Consider the following 27,722-nt stretch of genomic DNA (forward strand, 5'->3'; position numbering starts at 1 on the left):
TTGACCGTAGAGGTAGGTTTCGCCATGCTGTTCTGTCATGGCCTTTTAGAGATCAGTGTATATTCGAGATGGTATAAAATAATTAGGAGCGGATCGGAATGATCCGCGATTCCAAATGTCAATAGCGAAAAAAATCGTCATTCTAATTCAGTCATTTTTGAACATTCAGTTATACATAAAAGGTGAGATGTTCCTTTGTTATATGTACGATAATACTGTGTTTAGTACAGAATAGACTGTATACTCCGCCTGGTGGGCTCGAGACTTTTTTGGCCTAGCAGTCATGGAAGATCTCTTCCTGAGACGCAGCTGCTCCAGCTGCCTGGAGTTCCTCAAGAGTTGGTGGCTCGTCTGCTATGATAGAAAAGTCCACTGCCCAGCTCGACAGAAGTTTCTGAGCGTACGCATGGAAACTGATATAGACTTCGATTTTTCCTTGTTCATGAATTGAGCCAATGGTCGTGTTCCAGGCAGCCATTTCTGATTCAGTTTGATCACGGAAAAATAGCCGGGCATCTATTTTAAGGAAAGAACGTCATGAAAAATGTCGACTCAACTCCCTTCCTATCCGTGGAAAATAATCTTTGAAGAATGAAAAGTAGTGAGTCTCAAACTGTTCCTGGTTCAGAAAATGGTCCAGTTCCGTAGTAAGTATTCGAACAAGGCTCACCCGATGCTCCTACAGTAGACCAGGCAATATCCGAATTCCTGTTCAAATCAACGCCCTTGCAAATACTGTCAGACGGAGCTTGAGAAACTGTCAAACTAGAGAGACGACGTAATCATTAAAATCTTGAGTCTCAATACGTGCAAACAAACGTACTAGAGCGTATTCAAATGATCGTGAGAAAGAAAATTCCATGAATTTTTCTCAATATAAACTTGTTGTATCTTTTTATCACGTTTTCGCTCAATAAGCTCCTTTCCTTCCTTGCGTAGGAGTTCTATTCTTTCTCCACATTCTGTCAGTTGTCCAGTTGTATTCGTAGCCATCCGGGTTAAGATTTGGCATGATATACCAGTTGAACTCGTAGAAATTCGAGAACTCAGTATCGCAGGATGCATCGTTTGCCGCGCATTCCGCCAGGTTGATCAGCAAGTTCCGGCAAGTTGCATGAGAAATGAATTCTCGGGAGTGAATCCCACAATCAATCACAATCCATGGGAGGTCTTTGGATGGGTTCCGCAAGCTAAAGCCTTTCATTGCTCGATTTTCGTAAGAGCGGCCGATTTCCTCCTGGCGTAGGACAAATCCGTTGTCCAAATCGGAAAAACTGATTGCTAGCCAGTCAAACCATTCGTCGAGCTTTTCTTTGATTCTCGAATAGATAAAAAAATCAAATAACAATTGTATTTCCGGTTATGATAATCAGTTCCTGATCGTTAGTTAGATACTGATCATATTCCTCCAAATAAAGCCCAGTCGGTACATCTGGCTCCGGAATCGAGAATCTTGATGATTTCACTGACTCGATATCATGGAAGAAATCATCCATTGCTTTTCTTGAGTCATCAAAAACATTGCTTTTAATAAAGAAAAAAACTGAGCGACTTTTCCTGTAAGGAGAACATGATGGTCATCTTGGCTAACGATAAATTCAACTCGCTGCTGGTCAAGCTGCCATTCATCTGATTTTCGGGTTAATATGCTAATTTAGCCAAAAAACAATCAAGGACAGTCCCGAAAAAGAAGGTGTGATCACCGCTGAATCAACACACATGGGATTCATTACCATAGGATGGTAGCGTTTCGAGATAGCTAACAATTTTCCTGCCGACATCAGCGCTCTTGAAATCGATCGAAATCTTCTGGTATCCTGAATAGTCCTTCCAGCAGGATGCCAGACCGAGCAAAGATGGAAACGGTTTCATTTTCTCTCTTGCGAGTGAGACACATTCCTCTCTGAATCTACCGGTCTAACATCTGCTCGACTCTCATGTTTTTGGTGCGCGTATGATAAATGTTGCTTTTCCAGAGCGCATTCTTCACAAATAGTTATTTGGAATTTTGAAGAATATTTATTGAAAGGCACTTTGGAAAGAAAATCGTACAGAAAAATATCAAACCCAAACTTTGACAGTTTGATCTACAGACCCGCTGAAAACTCTTCCTCTCGAAACAGCAAGCGAGGTTACATTCCCTTGATGTCGGTCGAGAATCTGAAAATCATTATTGATTGCTGAACGAAGTAAATTATTCTTTACCTGAGCGCAGAGCTTGTTCTCCATGCTCCAGACTCGTAGACTTCTGTCTGCTGAAGCTGAAAACACACGCTCACTTTCGCCTATTCTCAGACTTCGTATCGAATGGATGGTGCCAGCATGGCCACGTAGCCGGCAGAGAACTTCCATATCTTCATCGTTGTTCCACACATGAACGATTTTTTCATCCGTACCAGCAAAAATGTATTCTTTCGTTATATGAAGCGAATAGACTTCGCCTTTTTGAGGATCAAAATTTGAAATCAAGGAAGACTAATGATCTTTTGAAATCCAAGCCTTGCATCGTTACTTGCTTTAGTAACTTGAAGCTATCAATATCCCAAATCGTTATCAGCTTCGTAGAACCGCCATAAAGTTTCTTATCCGAAACTGCTAGTGATCGAACATAGTTTGAAACATCCTTCAACTCTTGTAAATATTCGATGGGCGCTGAAATGCTCCCGTCATCGGAAATTCAAAATAATGGAAGCCAACCTTTTGAGTCATTTGCTATTGGGAGATCTTGAATCTTCCAAACTTTAACACTGTTTAATGATCCAGTAAACAGGTATTTCGATGTAGCTGCTATTGAGCAAACAGCCTTGTCGTGCGCCTTGTCGATTCTATGGACAAAACTGAGCTTTGTGACGTTCCAAAGAAGAATTGATTGATCCAAGCCAGTTGAGTAAAGCTGCTGATTTTGAACAACCATCGCTAGAATCGGCTTGGTATGACCTTCGAGGGTTTTCTGGCATCTGAAAGTCTGCGTCGTATCCCAGCATTTGATATCAGCATCCCCACCCCCAGAGAAGAGAACATCTCCGGTCATCGCCAGACACCAAACTTGGCCTTGATGACCAACAAACGTTCCCTTGACTTTGAAGATTTTCCCTTGTGGCTCATGAGTCGCGAGTATTCCAGCGTTGAATTTTGCTGTCAGGTCATTAAGTTGATTCGATAGAAGACTGACTTCACTTCGAAGATCACGCAGCTCTAGAAAATGTTGAAATCAGTGTTAGTAAAATTTAAAAAACCGGATTCGAATCTCGTGACAAGATTCGATGAAGAGGTATTTTGCTGAAGATCGAGTGAAAGCTTTTTGGTTCATTTCCAATTGTTACTCAGTTTTCGTCAATAAAAATCAAAATGAACTTCCTTCCTGACTAATCCGATCGTCCAATCTTTTGATGCTCGGGATAATTACTTTGTCATCTCTTTCCTTGATCTTGTTGTCTATTGCCTGGCTGAGGGAATCTCCCATGAGTGCAAAGATGCATCCATTTTCATGCTCTTCTATTGTATCCTTCTCGCCTATTTTCGGACATCCGCTTTTGTTAAAGCTGCATCGTCTGATTGTGCACTCTTCAAGGTGCTTTGCTAGCTGGTGTTTTCGGAGACCGGTGCAATTTGGTGAGTTGGGACAATTAGCCGGCGCGTAAACACATTCTTCACGATGTCTTTTTCTTTCAGAAAGCTTGAGAACCTCTGGGCATCCGTCTGGATCTTGTGTACCTTCTTCCGAAATCCCAAAGTCGCAGTAAATATCCAACTGGCCAATTTGCTCCGCCAATGAAAGATTCTCGACGACCATCCTCATTTCAGCCCCGCATTGACTGCATCCTCCAGTTTGATGGGTACAAGCCCGGCAAACTGTATGACCGCAAGTGAGCACCACGGGAGTTCTGAAAACTCCCTCGCAAAGTTTGCATTTGAGAAAATCTGGCGGAGGCTCGACAAACCAGTAATCTTCATCTTCGTCGTCGACGAGATCGGAATATCGCTCGGATGCTATTGGTCTTCTTTATTTATTTGAAAATATATTTTACATGAAGGTTTATATAAATAACTAAATCCACAAAAGTACTCTGCAATTTTTATAGAGAATGTACCTATAGTTCTGCTCGATTTGATAGAAGTCTTGTTCACCGGCGATCCCAAATTCGACCTCAGCGAAGTAATCGAAGCAAGGCTCGTTCTGTTCGACATTCTTGAAATTCTCTTTTTTCGCGATTCAAACGTTGCGCAACTTTCATTGCCCAGCTCAGCCCCGCCAATTGAATTCACGCGCTCGTGAAGCTATTTTCTCAGCTCTGGCTTTGCTTTTTCGTGGATGATTAGGCCTGGTTTTTAAAGGACGTTTTAGCGAAGATTTACAAAAAAAATAGATAATTTATTAATGAAATTTAATTGAATAAATCCTTTTCTCCTTAAAATAATCTACAACTCAATTACTTTTATCATCCTCGCGGATTCTACTTAAATAGGCGGTTGAAAGTAAATAAATTACCGACAAGAAGTATTATTTCCGGATGCTTCTCTGAGGTTGCGTTTTCTTCCGAGCGGTCTTCCAGCTCGGAAAATAGCGCCCCCGCGCCCCTTCTCCCGGAGGACCTATCTTCGGAGGCTTCAAAAATCTGGAACGGGCCGTGACATTGGCACAAGGCCAACAGCCCTTCATCCCGTTTCTGTCTTTTCTGAAGCGAGAATTTTAAAAATTCCACGGCGGGCAAAAAGCAGAGAAAAAGAGAAGAAAATGAAGTAAATAAGTCGAGGAGTGGAAAAAAGAAGCCGAAAATCAATGAAAGAATTGAAAGAGAGAAGCGATGAAATATGAAGAGACTCTAGTGGAACAGAAGAAAATGTCACGAAAATTGAGCCCCGACGATTTGACTCTACGCTGCCCGATTTGTAGGGACGCCAGACCTACGGAAGGTGCCCTAAGATATCATCTCAGACAGCAGCACAGGAAAAAACGAAGTGGTGAGTTATCGATTTAGGTCGAGCTACAAATGAAATAAGGATTTGATTAGAGAATTGCCCATTCTGAGTTGCGTTTTGTTTAGCAATATTACACATGAATTGCTTTTGAGACCTTCTTTTTCAGAAGTGGAGAATCTCGTCGGAATCGGAAAAGATGAGCTCGACAAAAAGCGTCCTCGACTTTCAACTCCTCCTCGCCACATCACTGAAAACGAAATCAAAGCACCGATCATTCCCTCCAGCCTGACCGAAGATGATTCTCACTTCCTGCTTTCCAGAGTGCTTTCCAAAACAGGAACTTCGCCAAAACGCGAAACGGAGGTGAAAATTGAAAGCGAAGAATCGCTTCAAGAACCTTCAAAGGCGACGGGAATTAGAATCTCCTCAGAGCTGCTTGTTTTAAGATTTACCCCTCTTTGTCAATCAGTAATAGCATGAGAATGACATCGTTTTTGCATGTTAAAATCCCGAACACAGAATTACGTCTGCCAATGCGGAAAGCGCTTCGAATCTTCCATGTCCCTGTCCGTCCACTGCTCGCTCGTGGGGCACAAGTTCGCCGAGCATTTCAATACTAACCAGCATCGAAAAACGCGCGAGCCAAGTGACCGAAAGAAAATACTAACGCAAACACTTCCGGTGTGTATCTCCCTCCACTTCTTTCATTTTCTAACATATCAGATCTACTGCTACGCTTGTCCTCGCGCATCGAAACATACAGACCTCGCAGAATTTACGACTCATGTGATTGAGAAACATCTATCGATACGAGAGAAGGAGAAGAAAGGAGCGGTATGAAATTTGAATATCTATCCCATCTGAAATGGTTGTCAACTGGATTCTTTAGAATGGAAATCAAGTGACAGAATCAGACCTTCGAAAAGCACTCCTTCGATTTCCCCCAACGATGATGGAACCAGTCTCGAAATCTTGCCGCATGTGCTCTAAAGATCACAAATTCAAAAAGGCAAGACTTTCATTTTTCAAATCAACGCTAGAATGCTCTATTTAGATGGTAGATTTCCGCTTGCACATTCTGAGCCACACCGAAATCCCCAAGTATCGATGCAGATTCTGCCTCGACAAAAAGTTCACTGCCAACAAACGCGAAGAGATATTCCATGTAAAGGCGATTCTTCTAGAGCTATTCCCTTCATTTGTGATTCTAGCATATTCGAAATCGCCACGAGAAAGTCCTGACAAACGGCACGACGGATCGAGCGGTTCTGGAGAGCTGCAAGGTCGACCCCAAACTACTGTGGCTCGCTTATGGCATCGACTACAACTAGTCAATCACTCATGATGATAATCAAAGCTAGAATTATTAACAAGGTCCATTTTAAATCCGATTTTCTTCTTGTTTTCAGCTTCTAATCAACAATTTTCTTCACACCCAAGTTGTTCGAATTCAAAAACAAATGTTCGAGACCTTAAACTGTCTGTACGGCTTACAGACTTCTCTTGCTTATAAATACCAGTCAAAAAAAAAAACTAGAATTCATCCAACAGACCTTCCTCATTTTTTACTGACCTCCGATTTGATTTCAACAGTCCTCACTTATATTATTTATTTAAAAATACTGACCTACCAACTCTCAATCCAGCTCACCTTTACTAGCTAATTACAGTAGTATCTGATCTCACGAGACTTTTAAATGTCAATCTTCTTCTTTTTTGATGTTGTGGTGCTTTCAATGTCCAACTTCTAGACCTAAATCCTTACACAAATACTCTTCCTCATGATTTCTTAAAACCTTAAACTATTCAACATAAAAAAATCCCGTGTCAAAGTTCTGAATTACACGGTATTCGTATTTTCTCATAAGAACTTTTTTCAACTTCAACTTTTCATATTTTCCAAGAATATCCTTCTCCGTTTCACCTCAAAACCTCATCTTTTCTCGATTTCAGAGAGAAAATGCTTCGAAGACTTGCTACATCGCAACTCGTTCGACTTTCCCGAACTGCTTCTGCAGAAAGTGAACTGATCCTCGAAAGGCTTTCGGGAGATGACAAAGGAATCGCTGTGATTTCGTTCAATAGACCAAAGGCGATGAATTCTTTTTCGAAGAATATGGTCAAGTGTATGCGAGAAGCGATTGAAGGTAACTCGATCTGGCTTAAAGACTTTTCTTGAATTCCCTCTTTTAGATGTCAAGTTCGACCAAGAACTCCGGGCGGTCGTTGTCCGAAGCACCTCAGCCAAAGCCTTTTGCACTGGTGCCGATTTGAAAGAACGCGCTGGCATGACTCCCGAAGAAGTAGGCCCATTCGTAGCCACTCTCCGCCGAATGGTACGAGATTTTTATGACCTTCCCGTTCCTACTATCGCCGCCATCGATGGCTTTGCCCTTGGCGGCGGACTGGAATTTGCACTCAGTGCTGACATGAGGTATTTCTCGTTCCTAACTTCAAAATATCAACTAAAAATATGCCAGAATTGCATCTTCTTCTGCCAAAATGGGACTAACAGAAACAAAACTGGCAATCATTCCTGGCGCCGGAGGAACGCAAACGATTTCTCGAATCATCGGAGTGGCAAAAGCAAAGGAGCTTATCTTCACTGGAAGATTCGTTGGCTCTGTTGAAGCTGAAAGAATTGGCCTTGTAAATAGAGCAGGTAATCAAAGACAAATATAAGGAGATGATCCCGCGTGTGTCATTTTCCCTTTTTGATGAGCCAGAGGCACTTTCCAGTGCACGAAGTCGATTTTATTATAGAGCCTTGCTGAATAGATTTTTAGTTGAGCAAAATGATGATTCAAATGCTGCTTACTTGGCCGCTCTTGACTTGGCCAGAGAGATAAAACCTCAGGAACGGTTGAAAAGAAGAAAAAAATGAACTTCCTACCCCCAAATTGTGAGGCGTAAAAGAAGGAATATCTATTTTTAACCTCGAAAAAAGGGACCTGTTGCTCTTCGAATGGCAAAAATGGCGATCAACAACGGCTCCGAAGTCGATCTGAGCAGCGGCTTGGCTATCGAGCAAATGTGCTACGCGCAAGTCATCCCCACTCAGGATCGCCTTGAAGGTCTTCTCGCCTTCAAAGAGAAACGAAAACCAGTGTACAAAGGACACTAACTTTCTATTTCTGTATCTGTTTCAATCTCTAGGTACGTTTCTGTGCCCTTATTTATTGATTTGGTGCATTTCTTTCCAAATTTACAACATACTCGTACTACATCGATAGTTGGCGGTTGCTTGAAGTTGAATTCAGATGTCGTCCGACGAGGAAAAACGACCGAAAAAGTTTTCTGAAAAGGATCGTTGTTATCGATGCGGATTACAAGGACATTACGGGTAAAAGTAATATATACAAAGTGATTATTTTTATGAAGATGTTTTATAAATTCTGATTGTTAATTGAATTCGTTCAGTTACGATTGTGACCTCTACCATGGAAAATCTTTAAAATCCGAGAAAGTCCGAAAACATAAACGGTCCTTTAAAGAAGATGACAAATGCTACGAGTGCGGAAAAGAAGGGCATTACGGCTACGATTGCCCGGATAGGATGCTCCGAGTTCGCGAGGGAGAGCTAGAATCGGTAAGTTGTCACCTTGCTATTTAAAATTGCATAATTTGTTTTTAGGTAAACAAGAAAATCAGTGGCAGGGCTTCGCCGAGATATGACGACTACAAAATCGGTAAATTTTTTCCACGTAGCTCGAAACTAACAATTAATTGTCACAGAATCACGTGATCGGAGTCGTAGTAGATCACCTGTGGCTGAAACACGCAGACCACGTCACAAATCAAGATCTGACAAAGACGAAAAAGTGATTGCTAATTCGAAGTCGAAGAACGTCAGGGACATCCGTAGTCTTTGGTCACTTTGATATTTAGAGCCTTAGAAAACTTTTTGATTACTGCCTGTGTACAAAACAAAAAATCTCCCTATCTCTGTGTCCATAAGAAACTGACCAAGCTTACACATTAATTTTTATTATTAGGGACAATCGTTCATGAACTATGAGTGCCGAGAATATGGTAGAGATTCTTCGGGACCTGCACGCGCCTCGCACCAACACTGATGCAGATGAACCTCCTGATGAACAAGACTACCATAACCACGCCTTCGTCGAAAGAACGTGAGGTTACACAAATATCAATCAAATTCAATACAATATAAGCACCTACAATTGTACTGGATTTCCAGTCTTGGAAAACATAACGCCAGCAGAATACGCTGCTGCTACCGTTTTCGCACGACTGGGTCTACTTCATCTTGAAATAACCATAGTCGACTGCATAAAAATATGCCCACACAACTGCAGACCTGACCGAGCTCCGACATGCCAACGTGAATGCGAAATTTGCAAAGCGACAACAGTGGAGCGGTAAGCGAAGGATACCTTTATCTTCCATGTAACTTCTTTGTTTTAATTTGGATACTTAGATTTTTGGTCATCATCGAACCATCGAACACCATGATCAACATCCACGAATAGAATACCATTGCTCCAATTTAGGGTTCAACCCTAGTGAAACTGATTACGGACGATTGGCTATCGTTACAGTTATATTTCCAGTCGCTTATATGATATAAGTTATATCTTAACAATATCTGTCGTCACCTCATCTAATTTAGATTCTAATCATCATCTTCTTCACAAACCTAGTAGGTTTGCTAATATCAACTTTTGAACTTAATTGTCCCAAGTTTCACTAATCATCACCATCATCTCATCTCCCATTATTAGTTTGCTTCAGTTTCTTCGTCTTCCGTCACTCGTCATTCTCTCATACCAAATTGTTTCAATATCGCGAAATTTAAAATGGACTCTTTCAGAATGTCTGGCAGTGAAAACTTCTACTGCTTTACGTGCAAGGCGAATCGAGATATTACCCCAGAATGGAAATGTAGATTCTGTAACTCTGGTTTTGTTGAACGCAGTGACCAAGCTCACATCCCTGATATTCCTGTTCCAGCCCCTCCTTGGGCCATCCCTAGTTACCAAAATCCCTCACCTTTAACAAATATTACCCCCACGCCGCAATTTCCGGCACCCCTGCCTCACCCAAGTGTTCCAGCCGGTCCAGCCCTGAGCCAGCTTCACAATGCTCCGTCAAACTTCTACTCCGGAAATTCCCCTCGAGCAGCTGGGCCGAGCGAAAGAATGGATCGATCATCGGAAATTCGAGAAGCTCCCAGACGAGGAAGACGTCCTGTCTATCCGAATTTTTACCAACGGGCAAGGCCAAGTTTGCTTGTCGATCAAGACGGCAACTTGATCCCTTCTCAAAATAATCAAAGTATTCAAATGATCCCGGAAAACTCCAGAACTTTATACAATATTTGGCAAAGAGTCGGAAATAGAAGACGTAAGATAGAGACGTTTTAACTTTGGAATATACTGTTTTATAGCGAATTTTAATGTTAATCCGAATGATATAGCTTGGACAGAAGAAAGTCTGACGAATATTCTTGATAGGGTTTGTCGAAAATAAACTTTTGAATTTTACATAAATTTGCTGTAGCTTCGAGTGGAATCAGAGTCAACAGAAAGACAAAATTCTGGTAGAAATTTAAGCCACCTGAAAGAGACGAGAGATCTACCAACTGATCATAAAAGCGTTAGAGCATTCATGACGTTCGTATAATCATAATTTTCTAGTGCTGTATTTGCATGTCTGATTTCGAAGAAGGCGAAACCTTCATTCGACTTCCCTGTGGACACGTTTTTCATGCAGAAGAAATCCGAAACTGGCTGCAGCTCAATTCTCAATGTCCTGTTTGTAGAAAAGACGCAGTTTAATTTTCTTTACTTTCCTTTCTATAATTCCAAAGACGTGCTTTTTTTAAGGTTCCTGCATTTAAAAGACCCACTTCCACCTTTTTATACCAGGAACATCATACAGATTTGGAATCAGCAGGAAATTCTAAGAACTTTGACCGTTTTAGTTTCCAAAATTTCCACTTCCGGTCCGATTCTAGAGCCGGAAGTTGACGAAATTTTTGAGTTTGGGCAACTTGTGACCTATCAAATTGATGCTCAGAAGATTTCCTATCATCTGAGAGAAGAATCAATGCCGACCGCAGTCAAATCAACCGCTAAAAAATTAAAGAAAAAAACAAAAATTTATGCCTTTTTTCCAAGTTTTGCCGGTCGGTTTGACCGCGGTTGGGATGGTTTTTTTTGAATGATTTGTAGATGAGATGACTCGAAATCTTCTGAGCATCAATTTGATAGGTCACAAGTTGCCCAAACTCAAAAATTTCGTCAACTTCCGGCTCTAGAATCGGACCGGAAGTGGAAATTTTGGAAACTAAAACGGTCAAAGTTCTTAGAATTTCCTGCTGATTCCAAATCTGTATGATGTTCCTGGTATAAAAAGGTGGAAGTGGGTCTTTTAAATACAGGAACCTTAAAAAAAGCACGTCAAATCATATAAAAAAAATCTCAGACAACTCGCTCATCAATGTTTTTTGCAAGCTTGTACAGTTCCCTCTCGCGCATTTCACAATCATTTTTTGCATTCTCTCCTGCATTAACACTTCTTTCAGCCGTTTTCTTCAATATGTTGCTGTGCAATAAATGTATTTACGTTTTCATTTGGCCCTTTTGCATATTGATGAGTAATTTCAGGTAGGGATGAAAAGTGAGATTCGCAGTGAATCGGACGGAGAGTCAGAAGTCGAGGGAAAGGTCACGACATGCCAAAGACACGATTGCGATGTCAAACGAGTTAATTATGACGATGTAAGCTGCATCTGGAGAGATAGGCGATTATTTATGTTTTTAGTTTTTCGGAAAAGGCAAATATTTCTGCTGTCGAAATTGCGCCGTTGAGTACAGGTATTGAGCATCAAATTGTGCTTTATTGCTTCATTTATTGATTATCAAGTGTCCTCGCGTCAACGGAGCAATTTATGAAGAACAGCGCTGACCAAGACAGGGCTGATCTTGAGGACAGATCTACGCTCCGCTTCAACGGCAAGAGTACTGTTATCGCCAAGTCTTTTCAAGGGAAGAAGAGAGACAAGAGGGAATCGCTCTTTTTGTGGAGTCGTTATTTGGCGGTACGTTCAATTCTAGCGTTTTATATGCAATTTTAGCAAACAATTTTAGCAAACAAAATCGCGGGCGGCTCCAGTCTGTGCCTTTCCGCACGCCATCCTCAGCGACGATTGGGATCTGATTCAACCTGGGATGAAGGTCGAAACGTACAATCTTGACTCACACAGTCCCTCCAAGCTCTTTTGGTTTGCGGAAGTCATTCGTATTGAAGGATACAAAGCGCTGTTGCGGTAAGTTGAAGACAACTCTTGTTGAATGGATTTTTTATTTGACCGATGATATATTTGTTTATACTGTGTTTTTCACTGAAAGGATTGAGATTTGAGAGTGTGGCTGAGACTTTGAAGAAGTTGAGGGCAGGAAAGAGAAAGTTGTTTGTTAGATTGAAGCTCTTCTTAGATACTTGACGGCGTCTTCTGATACTTCTTGAACTTTTCAGGATGCACAAAAGTAGTTTAATTGTAATTAACTTATCACGTGGTCTCTTTTGGGAATCCTTAACCCATAGCACCAGCGAACGACATAGCTCTCGCATCATCCTCACTTTGCTCAGCATTTTGTTTGACCTCAGTTTGGTTTTTCTTATCAAGGTTCATGGTTTAGCTCCTTCAGCACCTATAGTAGTACTAATGTACCTTAATTCCACGGGGTGTGGGATTATGAAAAGAGGGGCTAACTTGAACAACCTTATCCTGTTTTGCGGGTGCTAAACTGTTTTGGCTGTTGCTGGAATGGACACAGACTTTGTGGCCCGGCTCTAGCAGGACCATCGAAAGCAGTACGATGCTATTTGAGTAGATATCGTCTGGGTCAGTGTGACGTGCTTCCGCAACTCGTAATTTATTCACTTCAATGGCCACTCCACATGCGTTTGCACGAGGAATTTCACAACAGAAAACTTATAGCGGGTTTATTTTAGGTATTTCCGTTATTTTAGGTAATTATTGACGTTTCTTTTGAAACCCGGAAGCATAAACTCCTTTGACTTTAGCTGTGAAATAGCCAGTTTCTACATTGAAGCATCCACATGTTCGATCGTATAAACTCCGATCGAATTTAACCACCCCTTGCCCCTCAAATATTGCACTTCTCGTATATCTATTGCCGCGTTAATTGACAGCGGAGACATTTTGTTGCACTCACCGGAAACTGAAGGGATACTCACTGTTGCTAGTTTCTGATAGCAAGCAGTAAACTGTATTCTGTGCTGAGGGTTTATTTGATTTTTATTTATCTCAAGAAAATTAAAAGTTTATTTCATGCGAATGTAAAAATAGAAATACGCCTCGGTTCCTGAAGAGCAGCAGAAGCTGCCTTACCCGCTATCTCATTCTCCATATTTTTCCATAACTCTCTTTCCAATTCTCAAAGCAGCTAATCTCTTTCCCTAAGGTTGTTTAATGTCTGAATATATTTTTACTTTCGACAGCCTACGTAAATCTCGCAACTGTTGTGCTCTAGGAAGTTGAGCTTGTTGAGGAGGCTGAGATTGACGAGGAGACACTCTTTAAATTGCGCGCATTCCAAACTAGCTAACTGACAAAATGTAACATGAAATGATAGGTATTTGGGTATGGAGAAAAATCTAATGGACTTCTGGGTGTCACTATGCTCAACTGATGTGCATCCAGTCGGCTGGGCTGCTCGACAGGAGCTAACAATCTCACCGCCCAAATGCATCGAAAAAACACAGGTTAATCAATTGTTTAATGATTATATTTTTTATTTTTATTGCAGCGCGACTGGAAGAGATACATCATCGAAAATCTCCAAGGAAGACCCACATATCCCCGTGATTTCCAGAACACCACCGATGAGGAATTGAAAATCGAAGGCCTTAATAAAGGCATGTTCTTAGAAATCGTCGATCCAACTTGCATCAGGAAGACAAGAGTTGCCTTCATTGAAAAACTAACTGGTGGTGGTCGAATTTCCCTCAAATTTTTTGTAAGCGAACTTACTCGCTATTTATTTCAATCATTTGATTTAAGGATGGCCAAGACGATGAAATTTTTGCCTGTCACATCAAATCGCCCGTGTGCCACCCTCTCGGCTGGAGCCAAGAAGTAGGCCACGATCGGAGAGACATTCCAGATGATCTGTATGAAGACTTGAAGAATAACTGCATCCCCGCCGAGCTTTTCAATCAGGTACTTGACAAGATGCATGTTAGTTGCGACAATCTGTTACTTTCTTAGGACGCTGAGCAAACGACTTTCGTACCTCAATTCGAGGAAGGGATGAAAGTTGAAGCCGTCAACGCCACGCGCGTTAATTCCATTTGCACGGCGACGATTAAAAAGATACTTGGCAAAGGATACCTAATGATAGGAATCGACGCATCATCGAATCCTGAATTTGCGAATCTCGTTTCTAGCGATGCGGATTTCTGGTAACCGCCAGCTATCTTTATATATTCAAAGCTTTGAAAACTATTTACTTCGCGAATCAATTTTAGGACTGTTTTGATTTTAGCTATCACTGGACCTCCTCGTGCCTTCAGTACACGGGCTTTGCACGTGACCACAACCTGACCTTGACAAACGCAGCTCTTGAGGAAGTCGAATGGGATGACGAGGACTATATGCCAGAGAAAATCGCTGATCAACTAAAAGAGCGCACAGCTGAGAAGACCAATCCCTTCAAAGTAGGATGGAAGCTAGAAGCTGTAGATCTGATGGATCCTAAGCTTATTTGCCCATCCACTGTCAAGGTAATTCCATCATAATGAGGAATATAATGACTTTCTTCTTCAAAAAGAATGTCTGCGCTGGTCTACTCCAAATCGGATTCGACGGATGGACAGATGAGTATGATCAATTCATCCCTTGGCGTTCTCCAGACATCTACCCAGCCGGTTGGTGTGAGCTTGTCAATCACCAACTTCAAGCGCCAAAAGAGTTCGTTCCAGATTCCAAGGCCGCGAAAAGGTAATTCGCTCTCCTCCTTGATTTTAACGCTAACAATCAATCCAAGACGACGTACTGGAAAAAGCTGACCCTGTCCCACTTTGCACCTTGACGATGAAGCTGTCCTGTATCGAAACAATTCCACTTTAGCACACGTTATCTTTCCTTTAGATTCATTTTTACTCACTTTTGACCTTCTCAGTTCTCTCTGAAAAAATGGAGCAGCTTATACCTTTGCTTAACAGTTCCATATCCGTTATTTATCTATTTTCCGCGTCTATTTATTTATATATAATATGTTTTTGATATTATATATAATTTTAAAAGTCGGTTTTCTTATTTTACTAGCTTTTTTCTTATTTTTGCGCTACTGTTTCTTGAGAAACGGCAGTAACGAGCTTTGGTGTTTCCCCTTCTTTCCTTCACTGCCTTGCAAAAAAGTCCAAGCCCCACATTTTTAGTCCTGAAATAACTTTTTTTTGTCGATTACAAAGTCAACTACTATCTTAAAGTTCTGGAATCACGAAGTCTCATTTAGTGAGCTTCAGCTTTTATCGCCTAGGCTTCTATTTTTTCAAGCACCTACCATTTTCACAATACACACGTATTTTTCAAATTTTCTGTACATCGCTATCTCTAGACGCCGAACTATTGATATAAAAATAACAAACAAGAAACTTTCAAATCAGTCGATCATCTTATTCAGAGAACATCGAAATTCGGCTTAGAAGAAGAAAAATATACTCAAAAAGAAGAGAAAATGCTGAAAAATAAAGGTATCTTTTAATTTTATTGTGTAAATATTGCTCTATTTTTTAAAAAATCGTCTTCACATGACTCTGTATTCTCAGCGTCTATGGACAAATGGGTCGTTTTTCCATTTAATTCTTTTGCTTTTACGTTTTGAAAGCTCTCGTAAAAGAGAATTGCAAGGGATCCTGCATTCAAAAAAGCATTAGAATGAGTAATCCTTTCAGAGGCAATTCATTCAATAAATAACTGGCGCTGTTTGTCATTTTTCTAAATTTAGCCAAATCATTCGACCCTTGAGGGTAATCACTTGATCAGAAATAAATTGTCTCAGACGGATTTTTCCGAGCGTAAATTTATTTCTCCCTTCAGAGAATTAAAGAAACGCGAAACCGACAGTGAATATGTTGGAATCAATCGTCGGAAGCATACTCAACCGCTTCCTCGGCGAGTACTTCGAGAACTTCTCCTCCGCAAATGTCAATGTCGGACTCTGGAATGGAGATGCAAAAGTAGAGAATCTCCGGATGACGGAGAATGCGCTGAAGACGGCGCTGAATCTTCCCCTTGCCGTCAGAAATGGCCACTTACAGACGCTAGAACTAGCGATCCCATGGAAAAACCTGGGAGGAGAGCCGACCATTATGAAGCTCGACGGACTAAAAGTCGAGGCCATCGTCACTGACTCCGTCGAGCACTCGGCCGAGGACGAGCTTCGATCAAAGCAAAAACTCCTCGATTACATCGAAACGAAGCTCGACGCGGAAGCTGTTGTCGAGACGACATCATCAAACTCAGAAGCGTACACGAACAAAGTACTCAAGAATTTACAAGTGGAAATACAAAATATCGAGATCAAAATAATCGACACACAATTGGGCTCTTCGATTGGACTCTATCTCGGCTCGTTAACGCTTAAAACGGCGGATACAGAATGGAGAGAAGTCGGCGTCATGGATCATATGGCTGAAGAAGCGAGAATGTTCAAAATCGCAAAACTCGAAAACCTAGGCCTCTTTATCAACTCCGACACAGACACAGAACCTCAGTATATACTCGAACCACTCACAGTACTAGCACACTTGCAACATAATCTAAGACCAGACGACAACGAGCTCCGAGGCGACGCCTCCATCAATCTCCAATCAATAGGCTTGAGGCTTACTTCCTCGCAATTTCGCTTCATCACTTCTAGCATAGAAAAGCTAGAAAGAATACGCAGAAATGCAAAATTCCGGAAAGGGCGGCCGACCTTATCGACAAAAGAAGATCCGAAAGCGTGGTGGCGTTATGCGGGAAATACAGTTATACAGATGTACAATATCAAAGAAAAAGCGAAACTATTCAACAGAAAATATATTGCAGAATACTGCCAAAACAGGAAAACATACAGAGAAGTCTTCAAGCAAAAATTACAGGGGACCAGAACCTCTCAGGTGAGCAGATTGAGTACGACAAGTTGAAAATTATTCTTTAGTCCGAAATCGACGCGCTAGAAAGCGCCCTCGACATACCAACAGTTATCGAGCTCCGCCAAAAAGCCAGATCCTTGGTAAAGAAGCAAACAAGTGCACAGCAGTCTTCATGGTTTGGCGGCTGGTTTGGAGCGGCTGCTCAAGACGATCAATCTGGAAATCTTGAAATCGACGAAAACGACAGGAGTAGAATCTCATCTATCCTAGACGGAGTCGATTTGACCAAATCGAAAGATCCCCCGGGAGTCACACGGTACCAGCTTCAAGTGTCTCTTCCCTTGCTAAAAATTCAATTGGGAGACATTCTTACCCTCTCGCTAGAAGAAGCCTTCTTCACATTTAGAACTACCCCTGGTTGCAAATCAGAAATGCTACAAGTCAAATTCAACCGCCTTCTTGTTGACTCGATCTTGACGAAATCACCTATTGTCACGACGAATACAGCTGATGGGGGAGAGTTTTTCTCGTTCACCTTCACGACGAATCCTTTTACAAAAGATACCTACGAGAAAATAGCTGATCGCTCGCTGGTCGTGAAATCATCAGGCATCGAAGTCAAGTATGATGATGATGCTGCGCGAGCACTTTCGTCCTTTTTCATGTTGGAGATCGAATGAACGAGGTCCGACAAGTCATCCAGGATGAATACATCCAGCGTTACGAGCAAAGCAGAGCCGGAATGTCTCACATAATCTCCACGAGAAAATTGTTTCTCATTGACATTGATTTGAAAGCACCGCGTGTTGAAATACCAGGGCCAGAAGGTCAATGCCTCGAGATGAATTTCGGAAGATTAGTTGTTAAATCCCGCCGTGCAAAAGTGACAAGTCTGAGCGAGTTCGATCAGTCCCGCTACTCGATTGATCAATTGCAGGAAATGGTCTACGCGAGCTACGATGTGAAACTTGTTGATCTCAAAATTTCGGTTCAAAAGCGTAAAACTCTTGCAGATCAAGAACTTGCTCCAGTTCGTGAAATACTGTCGCCTCTTTCCATCAACTTCGAATTCCAGCGACTCGACTCCAAAGCGCAGGCGACAGTCGAACTTGCAAAGTTTAAGATAAAGGGGCAACTTGACATGCTGAAGTTGAACTTTTCCGATTACCGAATGGCACAAGTGTCGATCATCTTGAGTAACATCCGAAGAGCATGGAGAGCGCACAGGCGAATGCAAGAAGATATAATAGACTTTGAGCTACCTGATGCGCCGATCTACATTCCGAATGAAGAAACTCGTCCAGGGGTTGATGCTATCGAGATCGCTGAATCATATAGCAACATTAAACTGACACCGATTGCTTCCACTACGAGCAACGAAGAGTTCTTTGATGCCAATGACGAGTCATTTACCACGCTCGATAGCCTTCCTATTTCCCACGCCTCGTCGTCACTGGCAGATTCTGCTGCCAAGTTGAAGCTTTCTTTCGCACTGAATATGATTCGCGTTCAGCTCGATCGAGAAACGCCTTCGATTCTTATCGCAGATGGGCAGATTCGAAAAGTTGAATTTACTCTCAAGCAGACCAAGTTCACAACAGACATAGATGGTCAGTTCGAAGCGGTCAACCTTCTCTACAAGCCAGACAGCGAAGAAGAATCGCTCAATTTGATATCTTTGGGTGCCCCAAATCAGCCTGCAGTTGAGATGACCTATGGCGAGAACCGACTTTTAACGATTCCCGAGACGGATGTTCGATTCGAAGCTGCTAGTGTCAGAGCCAGCATTGACCCACAAGCGATAAACGAAGTCTCAGGCTTTATTACTACAATTCTAAATGCGACAAATGGAACAGACTCGTCAATTGACACTAGGGGCAACTCGTTGCTTTCTCGCGAGTCAAGCAATACGCTTACATCAATGGATCTTCCTGAATTGAATGAATCGTCAGAGTCCGTAATGAACATCGTCATTTGTTCAAGGAAATTTGACATTGATCTCTTCTCCAAGCAGAAACTAATTGCGCAGCTATATCTCAATAATGGTGAAGTCGGATTTGTCACGAGAGAGAATCAGACAGTCGTAAAAGTCATTGTCGGCGGTGTTAAGGTTGTCGATCCAAATGCGCTGAATCCTCTTTACAGAAATGTGCTGACAGTTGTCGATAGTGCGTCGACTTTCTTTGATATGACAATCACCCTCTATGATGTCGATCTTAAAGAAGACGCGAACAACATTGAAGCAATTCAAGGTTCCATATATCTGAGAACTGGTTGCATCAAACTGATTTTCTTCCAAAAATGGATTGACTACTTGGCATTTTATTACCCTGACGAGTTTGCAACTGGACCAGTCGACTGGGACTTCATAAAATCCAAAGACGGCTCATTTCTCATGTCAAAATATCTCATGGATGTTGAGATAAAAGATCCAATCGTCATCATTCCAGCTTCGACGACGCACAATTTTGGGTTTCGTGGGGATGTCAGAAACATAAAAATTCGCAACGAGTTCAAAACAATCGCAACTACTGGCCACAAATTCCATCCTTTGTTCAACAAAATGACCATAGATATCGAAGATCTCTGCCTCTATAATATGCCGAATTACAACGCTAGTTCGACGAAGCTGTCCTCAATACCGATCTTGGACGAATCACTTACAATCTTTGTCGAATCAAGCGCAGGCTGGGAATTTTACAAAGAGGTTCCTGGTTTAATTATTGATATTGACATTGAAAATGCAACTGCTCATCTTAATCAAGAAGATATGGTTGCACTCTGGTGCGTCTTGAATGGAAACATCTGGATACGTTACGATCCTAAGCTGGAGGAGCAGATTGAATTGAATACCAGACGAACAGGCAGATTTTTGTCCATGTTGCAGCCAGAAGAAACATCACTTGATGATTCTTCCTCTATCCAAGAAGACTCATTCGAGGAACAGGAAGTTCACATTGATATGATCGCTAATGTTAACATCAAAACACTTGCGGCGAAAGTCTATGTCAAAGAAGAACTCTACTCAAGCTTTATTGCTCAGGATATCAGCGTTGTTTTCACCTCGAAAACTAATCTCATAACATACCAAGACATAATCATCCAAGATATTCTCCTTTACGACGAGCGAGAAGAAAACAAGAATATAAGTGGCGAGTCGAACTGCCTTCTCCAGAAACAAGAAGATATTCCCGATCCTGTGATCACGCTCAAAGTCCAAAACTTTACAAAGCCAGCGAAGCAGATCACCGATATGGACGTAAAATCTATGCGAATGGTTTTGATCATGGACTTTATTCTCACGCTGAAAACAATCTTCGCCGACACAATATATGAGCCGGTCGTTATGGAATGCACGCCTAAGACACAGAACTTAGATGTGCACCAAATCCACGCTCATATGCAATTTCAAGCGAAGATGGATCGGCCGCATATTATTCTTATGTCTGATTTGAAAAATGCACAAGATTCTTCTTGTATTAAGATGAGCGCAGACTTGAGAGTCGTCTATATCGCCAGTTTGACCGAACAGAACTTGGACGTCTGTATTGACCAGCCGCAGATCTATTCAGTGTCCTTCAAGAACTCTTTTGGAAACGACGAGGTCTACTTTGGGCATAAAATTCTGAACTCAGAGGTGAACATCGCTTTCAATCAACTGACATCCCCGAGATCGAACATGATAAACATCAAATGTCCAGAACTAGACATCACTTTCAATCCGGAAGCTGTCAATACCCTTTTTCTATCATATCAAGTTGCAATGGGCCCACAAGAAGAGCCCCCGGAACCTGAGAAGAAAAAGATCTGCCTGGACGTCCAGCAAACTATAGATCCCAAGGAGCTTTGGTTTGTTCCGAATGCACTCGGAAGTGACGTCGATTCCGACCTTTCTCTTGAGATTGAACGAATGCGCAGAGAAGAAACTATTGACGAGATGTTCACTGTGGTCATCCCTGATCTTACCATTCGCCTTGAATCACTCATGAGCTCCTCCATGGGAGTCGCAGAGAGTCAAGTTGTCCCCTTGCTCGTTCTGAACTCGTCGCTCGACACCGAAATTCGCAATTGGAGCTCAGAAATGTTCGCTGATATTTCTATGAAACTTGATGCAGAAATTTATCATGAGTCTCGCCCTGGTTACGAGCCATTTATTGAGCAAGCGGAGTCTAATTTAAACCTTCCAGATTCCAAACTTGTTCCGTTTGGTGTGAAGCTCAAGTACAAGACATCAACATCGTCTGAGCGAACTTACCTTCCCGACGATGATGATGGGTTTGCACATGTCGAAAATAATGCAAAACAGAAGCTCGTGATCTCTTCCGACGTTCCCCTCAACATGAATGTCTCGTCAGAAGGAGTCGATGTACTAAACCATCTTGCCACTGTGTATGGCCACAGTCTCTCAGACGCAGCGAAAGGAACGTTAGCAGATGTACCGAAAAAGCGACGAACAAAGCTTCATAACTCGGAAGTAAAGGCCCCTATCATTGTAATCAACGAGACTGGAAATGATCTTATTTTATCGACGAAGGACTGGATTGAATTTGACCCAAATCAAGCAAAGACAGATATTCGACGCAACTCACTCACGCGAATAAAGGGAAAGAAACCGACTGACATCAAGCTTCATCCTGTTCCTCGAGGATCTCCTCGACCGGAAATGATGAGTTTCAGCATCCCAAGCTCGACTCCACGATACTTTCAATTTGGAAGGCATATCCATGTTCGGTCTCTTTCCGCTTACATGATTGGATTGTCCCCAGTAGGCTTTTCTCATAGACAAATAGACGTTTCCTCGCTCCAGGAAAACGCATACATCTTTGTGGCCAACAACAACCCAGCTTTCAAGGTTATTTTGGTCGTGAAAGTAGAGGGCGTCACTGGTGCAAGGAAAATCACCATTCAGACCTCTGTTACCATCAGTAACGAGATTCCCTTTCCTTTGGAGCTTATAAATGGTGCACAAGCTCGGTGGCAAGTGAACGACGAGACAAGAAGTGCTCCAATGCCAATCCGAATGATGAACAGCGCATGCATTTTCGACGTGACATTCGCGGACCCAGATGTTAGCGTCGCCGACAATCCGATCGTCTACTCAACTAAAACTTCATTTTCTACTCGTCTACAACTGTCAGTAAAGCACGAATCAACAATCCATCACATGACAGCACAAGTAAAGATGATTCCCTACAAGCGATCATCTCTATACAAAGTTCACATCCGCTTCTGTCCGGTATTCTCTCTCACAAACTGGCTTCCTTATCCGATATCTTGTACGGTAAATTCTAAATTCCAAAAAGAAAAAAATGTTATCATCGATTCTGGCCGGCTTATGCCATTCATGTCATGGAGCCAAGATTGCGCGATAGTGATAGAATTCGCTGTGCGAAACTCTGGAATCAAGTACACTTCAGAAAAATACGTCTTGCCGAGATCGATCGACAAACGAGAGACCTCTGTATTCAAGTTTAGCCGCTTAGATCCTTCAGGGACGACGAAAGAATGTTTGCTCAAGAAACAGATAACGATCGACGCTCATGAGCATAAAATGGAAGTTTTTGCGCCTTACTGGATAATCAACGCGACAGATTTGGATCTGGAACTTCGACCAGTAAATAATATCGGCAGAGATAGCGATGTTCTAAAGCAGCTTCATTGTGACCCGCTTATGATTCTCCCGACAAAGCATAACGAGATGAACATCTCTGTGTTGAAGTCTAACAAGTCTAATAAAACCCATATAAACACAATCGGTCACATGGGTACGGTTTTCTGTCCTCCTTCTAATCAGGACAGACAGAGTTATCTCCTTGGCATCAAAATCGAGCAGACCTCTTTCGCGCTCACTACCCTCGTCAAACTCACGCCCTTCTACTATCTTGTCAATCGAACAGATGAAGAATTGGAAGTGAGGGAGGTCTTTGAAGGCATGATTGAACTAGATCGCAAGTCTCAATGGATTCCGCTGGATCCTACGAGCAAAATTCCCTTCTGGCCTCTTGATTCTCGCTACTCAAAATTACTCGTTCGCAAAGCCAGGAGTCAGTTCATCTCTGAGAAGATATCTTACCACTCGCAAGACCAGGGTATTCTTCTCAACATGGGCGACGTAGAAGGCCTTTACTCAGAAGTGTCTCACAATGACAACGAATGTTTAATTACCTTCACTTCCTACTTCAAAGGTGCCGCTGCATTCGACATCATCAATCTAACCGGTTTCGCGATTCATTACAAGCAAGAAACTCCTTTGTCTAAATATGCCCATTTGTATCCTGCTCATCGCATACTTTACACCTGGAGATATCCAAGTGAATCGAAGAGTCTTGAGCTACGGATCGATGGCAAAGAGGCAGCAAAATGCTCCATTCGAGAAACTGGTCAGGATGCAATGATAGTAAGAACGTTGCGCATTTCTGGCGCTCAAATCTTTGTCATCCCTGTATTCATTGGCACCCAAAGAACGGTTGTCATCACGCAAGATCAATTCCACAAAAATCGTCTGCTTCATGTTGACAAGCAAGTAATCGAGAAAGAAAACCAAATTCAGCTTCGAGGTATTGGACTTTCTCTGGTCGATTCGATAAGACGAGAAGAAGTCGCTTTTATTTCGATAAAAGGCACAGGCGGTATTTGGTACCAGCAACGAGAGGGCTCGCGAAAGTGGAGAGAATGCTCTCCTGAGCTCACCTGGGAGCTTGAATCACGATGGCGCCAAAACTCGAAAACTCGGAGAAGCAATTCAAGATCGGACGGTTTTAGATGTGGAAACTACCAGGTAGATCTTGGACAACAAACGATGGTCTGCAATGGCAAAAACTGGACTCTCAATAGATCCGAACGGCAAGCCGTTGATATTCGATATTTAGAGACTGAGAGTTCTTCAAGTCTTGAACTATCGTTACAGGTACGTTCCCTTTAGAAAAAGCTTATCCTTATACTTTCTTTAGTCTGTCCAAATCGATAACACATCGCCAGCTCCGAAATGGCCAGTAGTCTTTGCTAGAGTCCCACCTAAACAAAGCGTTGCGGCAGTAGAAGTCGCCGATAATGTTGCTATGGTTTACGTAAGCATCGTCAAGGATAAATCACATGATTCCAACATCACAAAGTACAAGATGTTTCACGTTTTGCTCCAAGAATGTTTCCTACAGGTAACTTATAATTTCAAACTCTCGTATTTACTGCTTACCAAGGTGGAAGTCGACTTTGTCGCCAAAGTCCTCCAAGCTTTTGCAGAAAATTCCAAGCGCGGAAAGAAACGGAAAACGGAAAGTTTCCGTTTATTCATGGAAGACCTCGATTACGCTACGAATCCTGTTTCTGCAGAGAAGATCGTCGCTTCTTCTATTTCATTCTTCGAACACATGCATCTTTCTCCCATTCGAATGCATTTCCGATTCTCTCTCCAATACGGCGCTGAGGAAAACATCTTGGAAGATCTCAATTTGCTCCACAAACTGCAAAATCTTGGAGTCGGGCAAGTTGCAAAGGGAGATGTTTCCCTACAGCTGAGTTTCTTCCAGACTGAATATGAATACTTTTCCGATAACATTATCCGCGAACGCATCCTTGCTCACTATCGCTTTCAAATCATCCAGCAGCTCTACAAATTCCTTCTTGGCATTGAGCTTTTAGGAAATCCAGCCAAAGTCGCAGTTGACATGTTCTCAGGCGTCAAGGACTTCTTCTACGAGCCTTACCAAGGAATCACTCAATCTGGAGAGGCATTTATCGAAGGTATCGGCTCAGGAACGTCAAAGCTGTTTTCTGGTGTCGTCGGCGGAGTTACTGGAGGCTTTAGTCGGCTTACTCACAGCATTGGCTCTGTCTCAGCAGCCGTTACATTCGACAAAGAATATCAGAATAAAAGAACGGCCGATAATGTCAATAACGTCAAAGGTAAAAAGTACTTTTAGTTCAACGAAATCACAATTTAATCTTAGGCGTGAAAGAAGGCGTAGCAAGAGCTGGAGAAAAGTTTTTCGGAGGATTATTCGGTGGCATCGCCGGTGTTGTTGAGAAACCCATCTCTGGGGCTCGACAAGAAGGCGCTGCTGGCTTTTTCAAGGGCGTTGGTAAAGGTGTAACTGGCCTCGTCGCCAAGCCACTCACTGGAATTGTTGATGCAGCGTCTACCACCCTGGCCGGAGTCCATAGCCAGCTGGAGACCAAAGTCCAAGTCGACAGGATCCGATATCCACGAGTTGTCGATGAAGGAAGGCTTCAGCCTTATCGACGCAGATTAGCCTACGCCCAACACTGTCTACGCTCACTTCAAGATGAAGAAATTGCACTTGAAACTCCACTTGGCCTTGGTTACAGCGATAATGAACGAATAATTATTGTCGTTACGTCGAAATCGATTTGTGTGATTGACACAAGAACGACTACCGGACGATTGAAGGCTGAATTCACCCAGGATGTCGCCAACGCTAATATTATCTACTCTGGAGATCGAGGACAAGCAATAATCCAGATTCGAGATCGTCAAGGGCAAATACGCATGATTAAAGTCAGGGCGCTTGCTGATCTTGAGCATTTAAAACGAGCCATTTCAAAGAACAAAGAGATTTCTGCCCGCCAAGAGTTCGACACGATGTTTTGAGACAATCCTCCCGTCAAGTGCTAATATTAAAATCCCTCGTGAAAAGAGGACGTTCTGTTCAAAGGAGTTCAACCTACTAATGAGCTTACTGTACTACCTTCACTTTAACTTTTTACCTATCACTGAAATACTCATGAAACATTACACTCATTCCATATTGAAAGAAAATTCACTGTTTATTCAATTATGCGACCATCTGTACAATAAATCACGAATTTATTCAAGAGCACAATTTACAAGATATCGCGGTTGCTCTCCCCGGAATCTTTTTGAGGCCTTTTTATTCCCCTTGGTATCCTTCAGGGCAATTCGTGTGTCGACGGGTTCTGTTGAGTGGATCGCAGAATTTCTTAGCAGGAGGATATTGATCATTGAGTCTGACCTTTTCCTAGAAAAAGATATAAACAGACAATTAGCAGCAGACAAATACCTTCAGATCAAGACAAAATGGGGAGAGAAGAGTTTTTAGGTATGGATTCACAAATCCAAGAGCGCAATAGTTGAATGGGAACCAAGCATCAGGAACATCAAGAGGGTACTGCATATACACATGCTAAAATTTTATCATCAGCTAAGCTTCAACTAAAAAAAAATCAAACCTGTAATAGCTTGGCGAAGCTCTTTGGCCCCATAGTTTTTATTCCTTCGTTCTCCCCAAGTTTTCCTCTTTTTCGCAGATCAACTTCAAGCTTTTCAAAGAGCTCTTCATGAGGGATGAATTCTTTATCTTCGATGTGCTTATCGAATTTTATTTTCTCGTCCTCAGAGCGGAAGCAAAGTGATCTCCAGACAAATGTTATTCTAAAGCAATCATAATTATATCATTATCCAAATTTGAAGCGTACCTAAACTCCTCTGTTTTGAAAGTGTCCACAAGATCGTCATTTGCTAACAGGTACCAAGTGTCGTTTCCCTGATACTCGATTCTGTTGAAGTGGCCCTTAATCATATGGGCGGAGTGATAACCAGGTCCAGTTCGTTCAACTCCGTGGATCATTCGACCACCGTCCATCATAATTGCTTGTCCTCGTTTAGGAGGCAGACTCTTCGAGGGAGCTCCAGGTCCATTTGGGTAGAAAACGTATCTTCAAATAAGTAATCAATCAATTCTATTCTACTTGCTCTAACCGGCCGCCGTTGGTATAATACGGGTTTTCTTTGGTTCCATGAAGATATGCAACACCCTGCGCCTGTGGAATCATGATGTCATCATAAAGCTCTGCCTCCTTGAGAACATGGAGGAACCAATCTGGGACGGTCATTTGGTTGATGCCCCAGAACCACTGATTATCCTGATGAAGCGCAAGGTCAAATCCTGGAGGAAGCATGACGATGTTGACTTGAGTTGGTCGAAAATACACTTCTCCGTCATGCGGTTTTCCCTGAATTTAGTTCGTACTTAATCAAATAGAATGAAAACAAACCTGAGCGGCCCAACCGTCTCTGCAAATATTTCCGATCTTTTGCTTGTATTCCTCTGTTTCAAAGAGAGCCTTGATCTTTGGCTCGTTGACCTTGTCCATGTAGTAGTTGATAAAAGAGAAGACACGAGTTGTTAGTTGTTTGACGGTTTCTTTTGATCCGTGCCACCCGCCTGTGAGAAGAAGATGTCTGAAGATGTCGTTTCTGCCAGTGAAATGACAAGTTTTGCCATCGCCAGTAGTGAATGAGAGCTCCTCACATGTTCCATCAGGGAGAATGGGTTCTTCTTCGCCGATTGTCATCACGCCACGGGCTGCAGCTTCGATTGCAGTTGTAAAACGGCGTTCATTGAGGATGAATTCTCGCAATTCTTAGAATAAGGAACTAAAGAGATGAAATAAGAGTGCTGAATATTACCTTGGATCATATCTTCACTAAGAAAATCATCAATAATCTCATACGGAATCGGTTTATCATAAACTCTCGTGTTCCCATAAAAAAGAGGAGGCAGCACTCTGAGAGCAACAGCGATAAAAATTGGAATGTAAAAAAGCTTGAGAAGCCATGAAGAACTCGATTTCTCGCCCATTTTGCCGGTATGCAAGGCTTCCTTTGCTGAACGATTAGTTCTTCGGTC

General features: G+C 42.2%; 9 protein-coding genes and 1 long non-coding RNA gene across 10 annotated transcripts; 6 read left to right on the forward strand and 4 right to left on the reverse strand.

Moving 5' to 3' along the window:
* Positions 1-274: 274 nt before the first annotated feature.
* Positions 275-1,496, reverse strand: LOC145698297 (carboxypeptidase B-like). The gene is made up of 4 exons (XM_081775497.1): positions 1,396-1,496; positions 936-1,319; positions 671-765; positions 275-516 (listed from the first exon to the last, which is right to left on the reverse strand). Exons 1-4 carry the CDS (start codon positions 1,494-1,496, stop codon positions 275-277), a joined length of 822 nt encoding a protein of 273 aa, XP_081631623.1.
* A 522-nt stretch (positions 1,497-2,018) lies between these two features.
* Positions 2,019-4,235, reverse strand: LOC145698298 (E3 ubiquitin-protein ligase TRAF7-like). Its single transcript, XM_081775498.1, has 7 exons — positions 4,092-4,235; positions 3,347-3,990; positions 3,237-3,279; positions 2,698-3,195; positions 2,500-2,652; positions 2,206-2,441; positions 2,019-2,160 (listed from the first exon to the last, which is right to left on the reverse strand). Exons 1-7 carry the CDS (start codon positions 4,186-4,188, stop codon positions 2,062-2,064), a joined length of 1,770 nt encoding a protein of 589 aa, XP_081631624.1. The 5' UTR covers positions 4,189-4,235; the 3' UTR covers positions 2,019-2,061.
* A 90-nt stretch (positions 4,236-4,325) lies between these two features.
* Positions 4,326-6,841, forward strand: LOC145698995 (uncharacterized). Its single transcript, XM_081776241.1, has 7 exons — positions 4,326-4,962; positions 5,087-5,325; positions 5,440-5,601; positions 5,644-5,754; positions 5,810-5,929; positions 5,975-6,085; positions 6,132-6,841. Exons 1-7 carry the CDS (start codon positions 4,806-4,808, stop codon positions 6,249-6,251), a joined length of 1,020 nt encoding a protein of 339 aa, XP_081632367.1. The 5' UTR covers positions 4,326-4,805; the 3' UTR covers positions 6,252-6,841.
* A 32-nt stretch (positions 6,842-6,873) lies between these two features.
* LOC145698996 (methylglutaconyl-CoA hydratase, mitochondrial-like) lies at positions 6,874-8,141 on the forward strand. Its single transcript, XM_081776242.1, has 5 exons — positions 6,874-7,067; positions 7,114-7,354; positions 7,401-7,582; positions 7,707-7,775; positions 7,866-8,141. The coding sequence occupies exons 1-5, from the start codon at positions 6,881-6,883 to the stop codon at positions 8,042-8,044; spliced, it is 858 nt and encodes a 285-aa protein (XP_081632368.1). The 5' UTR covers positions 6,874-6,880; the 3' UTR covers positions 8,045-8,141.
* A 36-nt stretch (positions 8,142-8,177) lies between these two features.
* Positions 8,178-11,518, forward strand: LOC145698994 (uncharacterized). The gene is made up of 9 exons (XM_081776240.1): positions 8,178-8,263; positions 8,341-8,509; positions 8,555-8,609; positions 8,656-9,053; positions 9,096-9,302; positions 9,755-10,287; positions 10,331-10,398; positions 10,444-10,539; positions 10,581-11,518. Exons 4-9 carry the CDS (start codon positions 8,935-8,937, stop codon positions 10,719-10,721), a joined length of 1,164 nt encoding a protein of 387 aa, XP_081632366.1. The 5' UTR covers positions 8,178-8,263; positions 8,341-8,509; positions 8,555-8,609; positions 8,656-8,934; the 3' UTR covers positions 10,722-11,518.
* A 5-nt stretch (positions 11,519-11,523) lies between these two features.
* On the forward strand, positions 11,524-15,282 carry LOC145698991 (MBT domain-containing protein 1-like). The gene is made up of 11 exons (XM_081776236.1): positions 11,524-11,666; positions 11,710-11,762; positions 11,812-11,986; positions 12,036-12,214; positions 13,548-13,677; positions 13,722-13,931; positions 13,976-14,134; positions 14,183-14,376; positions 14,460-14,697; positions 14,745-14,914; positions 14,961-15,282. The coding sequence occupies exons 1-11, from the start codon at positions 11,559-11,561 to the stop codon at positions 14,980-14,982; spliced, it is 1,638 nt and encodes a 545-aa protein (XP_081632362.1). The 5' UTR covers positions 11,524-11,558; the 3' UTR covers positions 14,983-15,282.
* Positions 13,283-15,617, reverse strand: LOC145698997 (uncharacterized). The gene is made up of 3 exons (XR_014133966.1): positions 15,480-15,617; positions 13,419-15,356; positions 13,283-13,371 (listed from the first exon to the last, which is right to left on the reverse strand). It is a non-coding gene; the product is annotated as an uncharacterized LOC145698997 (long non-coding RNA).
* Positions 15,597-17,735, forward strand: LOC145698989 (intermembrane lipid transfer protein VPS13C-like). Its single transcript, XM_081776235.1, has 3 exons — positions 15,597-15,669; positions 16,016-17,079; positions 17,121-17,735. The coding sequence occupies exons 2-3, from the start codon at positions 16,048-16,050 to the stop codon at positions 17,733-17,735; spliced, it is 1,647 nt and encodes a 548-aa protein (XP_081632361.1). The 5' UTR covers positions 15,597-15,669; positions 16,016-16,047.
* Positions 17,732-25,887, forward strand: LOC145698988 (intermembrane lipid transfer protein VPS13A-like). The gene is made up of 4 exons (XM_081776234.1): positions 17,732-23,962; positions 24,006-24,209; positions 24,252-24,957; positions 25,002-25,887. The coding sequence occupies exons 1-4, from the start codon at positions 17,732-17,734 to the stop codon at positions 25,661-25,663; spliced, it is 7,803 nt and encodes a 2,600-aa protein (XP_081632360.1). The 3' UTR covers positions 25,664-25,887.
* On the reverse strand, positions 25,863-27,719 carry LOC145698992 (uncharacterized). Its single transcript, XM_081776237.1, has 7 exons — positions 27,503-27,719; positions 27,088-27,455; positions 26,792-27,045; positions 26,509-26,748; positions 26,263-26,464; positions 26,094-26,216; positions 25,863-26,051 (listed from the first exon to the last, which is right to left on the reverse strand). The coding sequence occupies exons 1-7, from the start codon at positions 27,672-27,674 to the stop codon at positions 25,944-25,946; spliced, it is 1,467 nt and encodes a 488-aa protein (XP_081632363.1). The 5' UTR covers positions 27,675-27,719; the 3' UTR covers positions 25,863-25,943.
* Between the last annotated feature and the right edge of the window lie 3 nt (positions 27,720-27,722).

The sequence above is a fragment of the Oikopleura dioica genome, chromosome 2, assembly GCF_907165135.1.
Source record: "Oikopleura dioica chromosome 2, OKI2018_I68_1.0, whole genome shotgun sequence".
NCBI lineage: Eukaryota > Metazoa > Chordata > Appendicularia > Copelata > Oikopleuridae > Oikopleura > Oikopleura dioica.

Bases quoted from the DNA above. Each gene is read 5' to 3' on its own strand.
- LOC145698297 (XM_081775497.1), bottom strand. From the start codon at position 1,496: ATGGATGATTTCTTCCATGATATCGAGTCAGTGAAATCATCAAGATTC. The intron at 766-935 runs GCAAGGAAGGAA...TCGTCTCTCTAG, and splicing joins AGAAAGAATAGAACTCCTAC to TTTGACAGTTTCTCAAGCTC. The intron at 517-670 runs GTGAGCCTTGTT...TCCTTAAAATAG, and splicing joins GTCTACTGTAGGAGCATCGG to ATGCCCGGCTATTTTTCCGT.
- LOC145698298 (XM_081775498.1), bottom strand. From the start codon at position 4,188: ATGTCGAACAGAACGAGCCTTGCTTCGATTACTTCGCTGAGGTCGAAT. The intron at 3,196-3,236 runs GTTTTTTAAATT...AACATTTTCTAG, and splicing joins TGTCACGAGATTCGAATCCG to AGCTGCGTGATCTTCGAAGT. The intron at 2,161-2,205 runs GTAAAGAATAAT...AATGATTTTCAG, and splicing joins AGAACAAGCTCTGCGCTCAG to ATTCTCGACCGACATCAAGG.
- LOC145698995 (XM_081776241.1), top strand. From the start codon at position 4,806: ATGAAATATGAAGAGACTCTAGTGGAACAGAAGAAAATGTCACGAAAA. The intron at 4,963-5,086 runs GTGAGTTATCGA...CTTCTTTTTCAG, and splicing joins GCACAGGAAAAAACGAAGTG to AAGTGGAGAATCTCGTCGGA. The intron at 5,602-5,643 runs GTGTGTATCTCC...CTAACATATCAG, and splicing joins TACTAACGCAAACACTTCCG to ATCTACTGCTACGCTTGTCC.
- LOC145698996 (XM_081776242.1), top strand. From the start codon at position 6,881: ATGCTTCGAAGACTTGCTACATCGCAACTCGTTCGACTTTCCCGAACT. The intron at 7,355-7,400 runs GTATTTCTCGTT...AAAATATGCCAG, and splicing joins GCACTCAGTGCTGACATGAG to AATTGCATCTTCTTCTGCCA. The intron at 7,583-7,706 runs GTAATCAAAGAC...ATAGATTTTTAG, and splicing joins TGGCCTTGTAAATAGAGCAG to TTGAGCAAAATGATGATTCA.
- LOC145698994 (XM_081776240.1), top strand. From the start codon at position 8,935: ATGAGTGCCGAGAATATGGTAGAGATTCTTCGGGACCTGCACGCGCCT. The intron at 9,054-9,095 runs GTGAGGTTACAC...ATACAATATAAG, and splicing joins CACGCCTTCGTCGAAAGAAC to CACCTACAATTGTACTGGAT. The intron at 10,540-10,580 runs GTTAGAGCATTC...ATAATTTTCTAG, and splicing joins TACCAACTGATCATAAAAGC to TGCTGTATTTGCATGTCTGA.
- LOC145698991 (XM_081776236.1), top strand. From the start codon at position 11,559: ATGAAAAGTGAGATTCGCAGTGAATCGGACGGAGAGTCAGAAGTCGAG. The intron at 14,135-14,182 runs GTACTTGACAAG...TTACTTTCTTAG, and splicing joins CCGCCGAGCTTTTCAATCAG to GACGCTGAGCAAACGACTTT. The intron at 14,915-14,960 runs GTAATTCGCTCT...AATCAATCCAAG, and splicing joins GATTCCAAGGCCGCGAAAAG to ACGACGTACTGGAAAAAGCT.
- LOC145698989 (XM_081776235.1), top strand. From the start codon at position 16,048: ATGTTGGAATCAATCGTCGGAAGCATACTCAACCGCTTCCTCGGCGAG. The intron at 17,080-17,120 runs GTGAGCAGATTG...ATTATTCTTTAG, and splicing joins AGGGGACCAGAACCTCTCAG to TCCGAAATCGACGCGCTAGA.
- LOC145698988 (XM_081776234.1), top strand. From the start codon at position 17,732: ATGAACGAGGTCCGACAAGTCATCCAGGATGAATACATCCAGCGTTAC. The intron at 24,210-24,251 runs GTAACTTATAAT...CTGCTTACCAAG, and splicing joins TCCAAGAATGTTTCCTACAG to GTGGAAGTCGACTTTGTCGC. The intron at 24,958-25,001 runs GTAAAAAGTACT...ATTTAATCTTAG, and splicing joins TAATGTCAATAACGTCAAAG to GCGTGAAAGAAGGCGTAGCA.
- LOC145698992 (XM_081776237.1), bottom strand. From the start codon at position 27,674: ATGGGCGAGAAATCGAGTTCTTCATGGCTTCTCAAGCTTTTTTACATT. The intron at 27,456-27,502 runs GTAATATTCAGC...CCTTATTCTAAG, and splicing joins TAGTGAAGATATGATCCAAG to AATTGCGAGAATTCATCCTC. The intron at 26,217-26,262 runs GTTTGATTTTTT...ATAAAATTTTAG, and splicing joins GCTTCGCCAAGCTATTACAG to CATGTGTATATGCAGTACCC.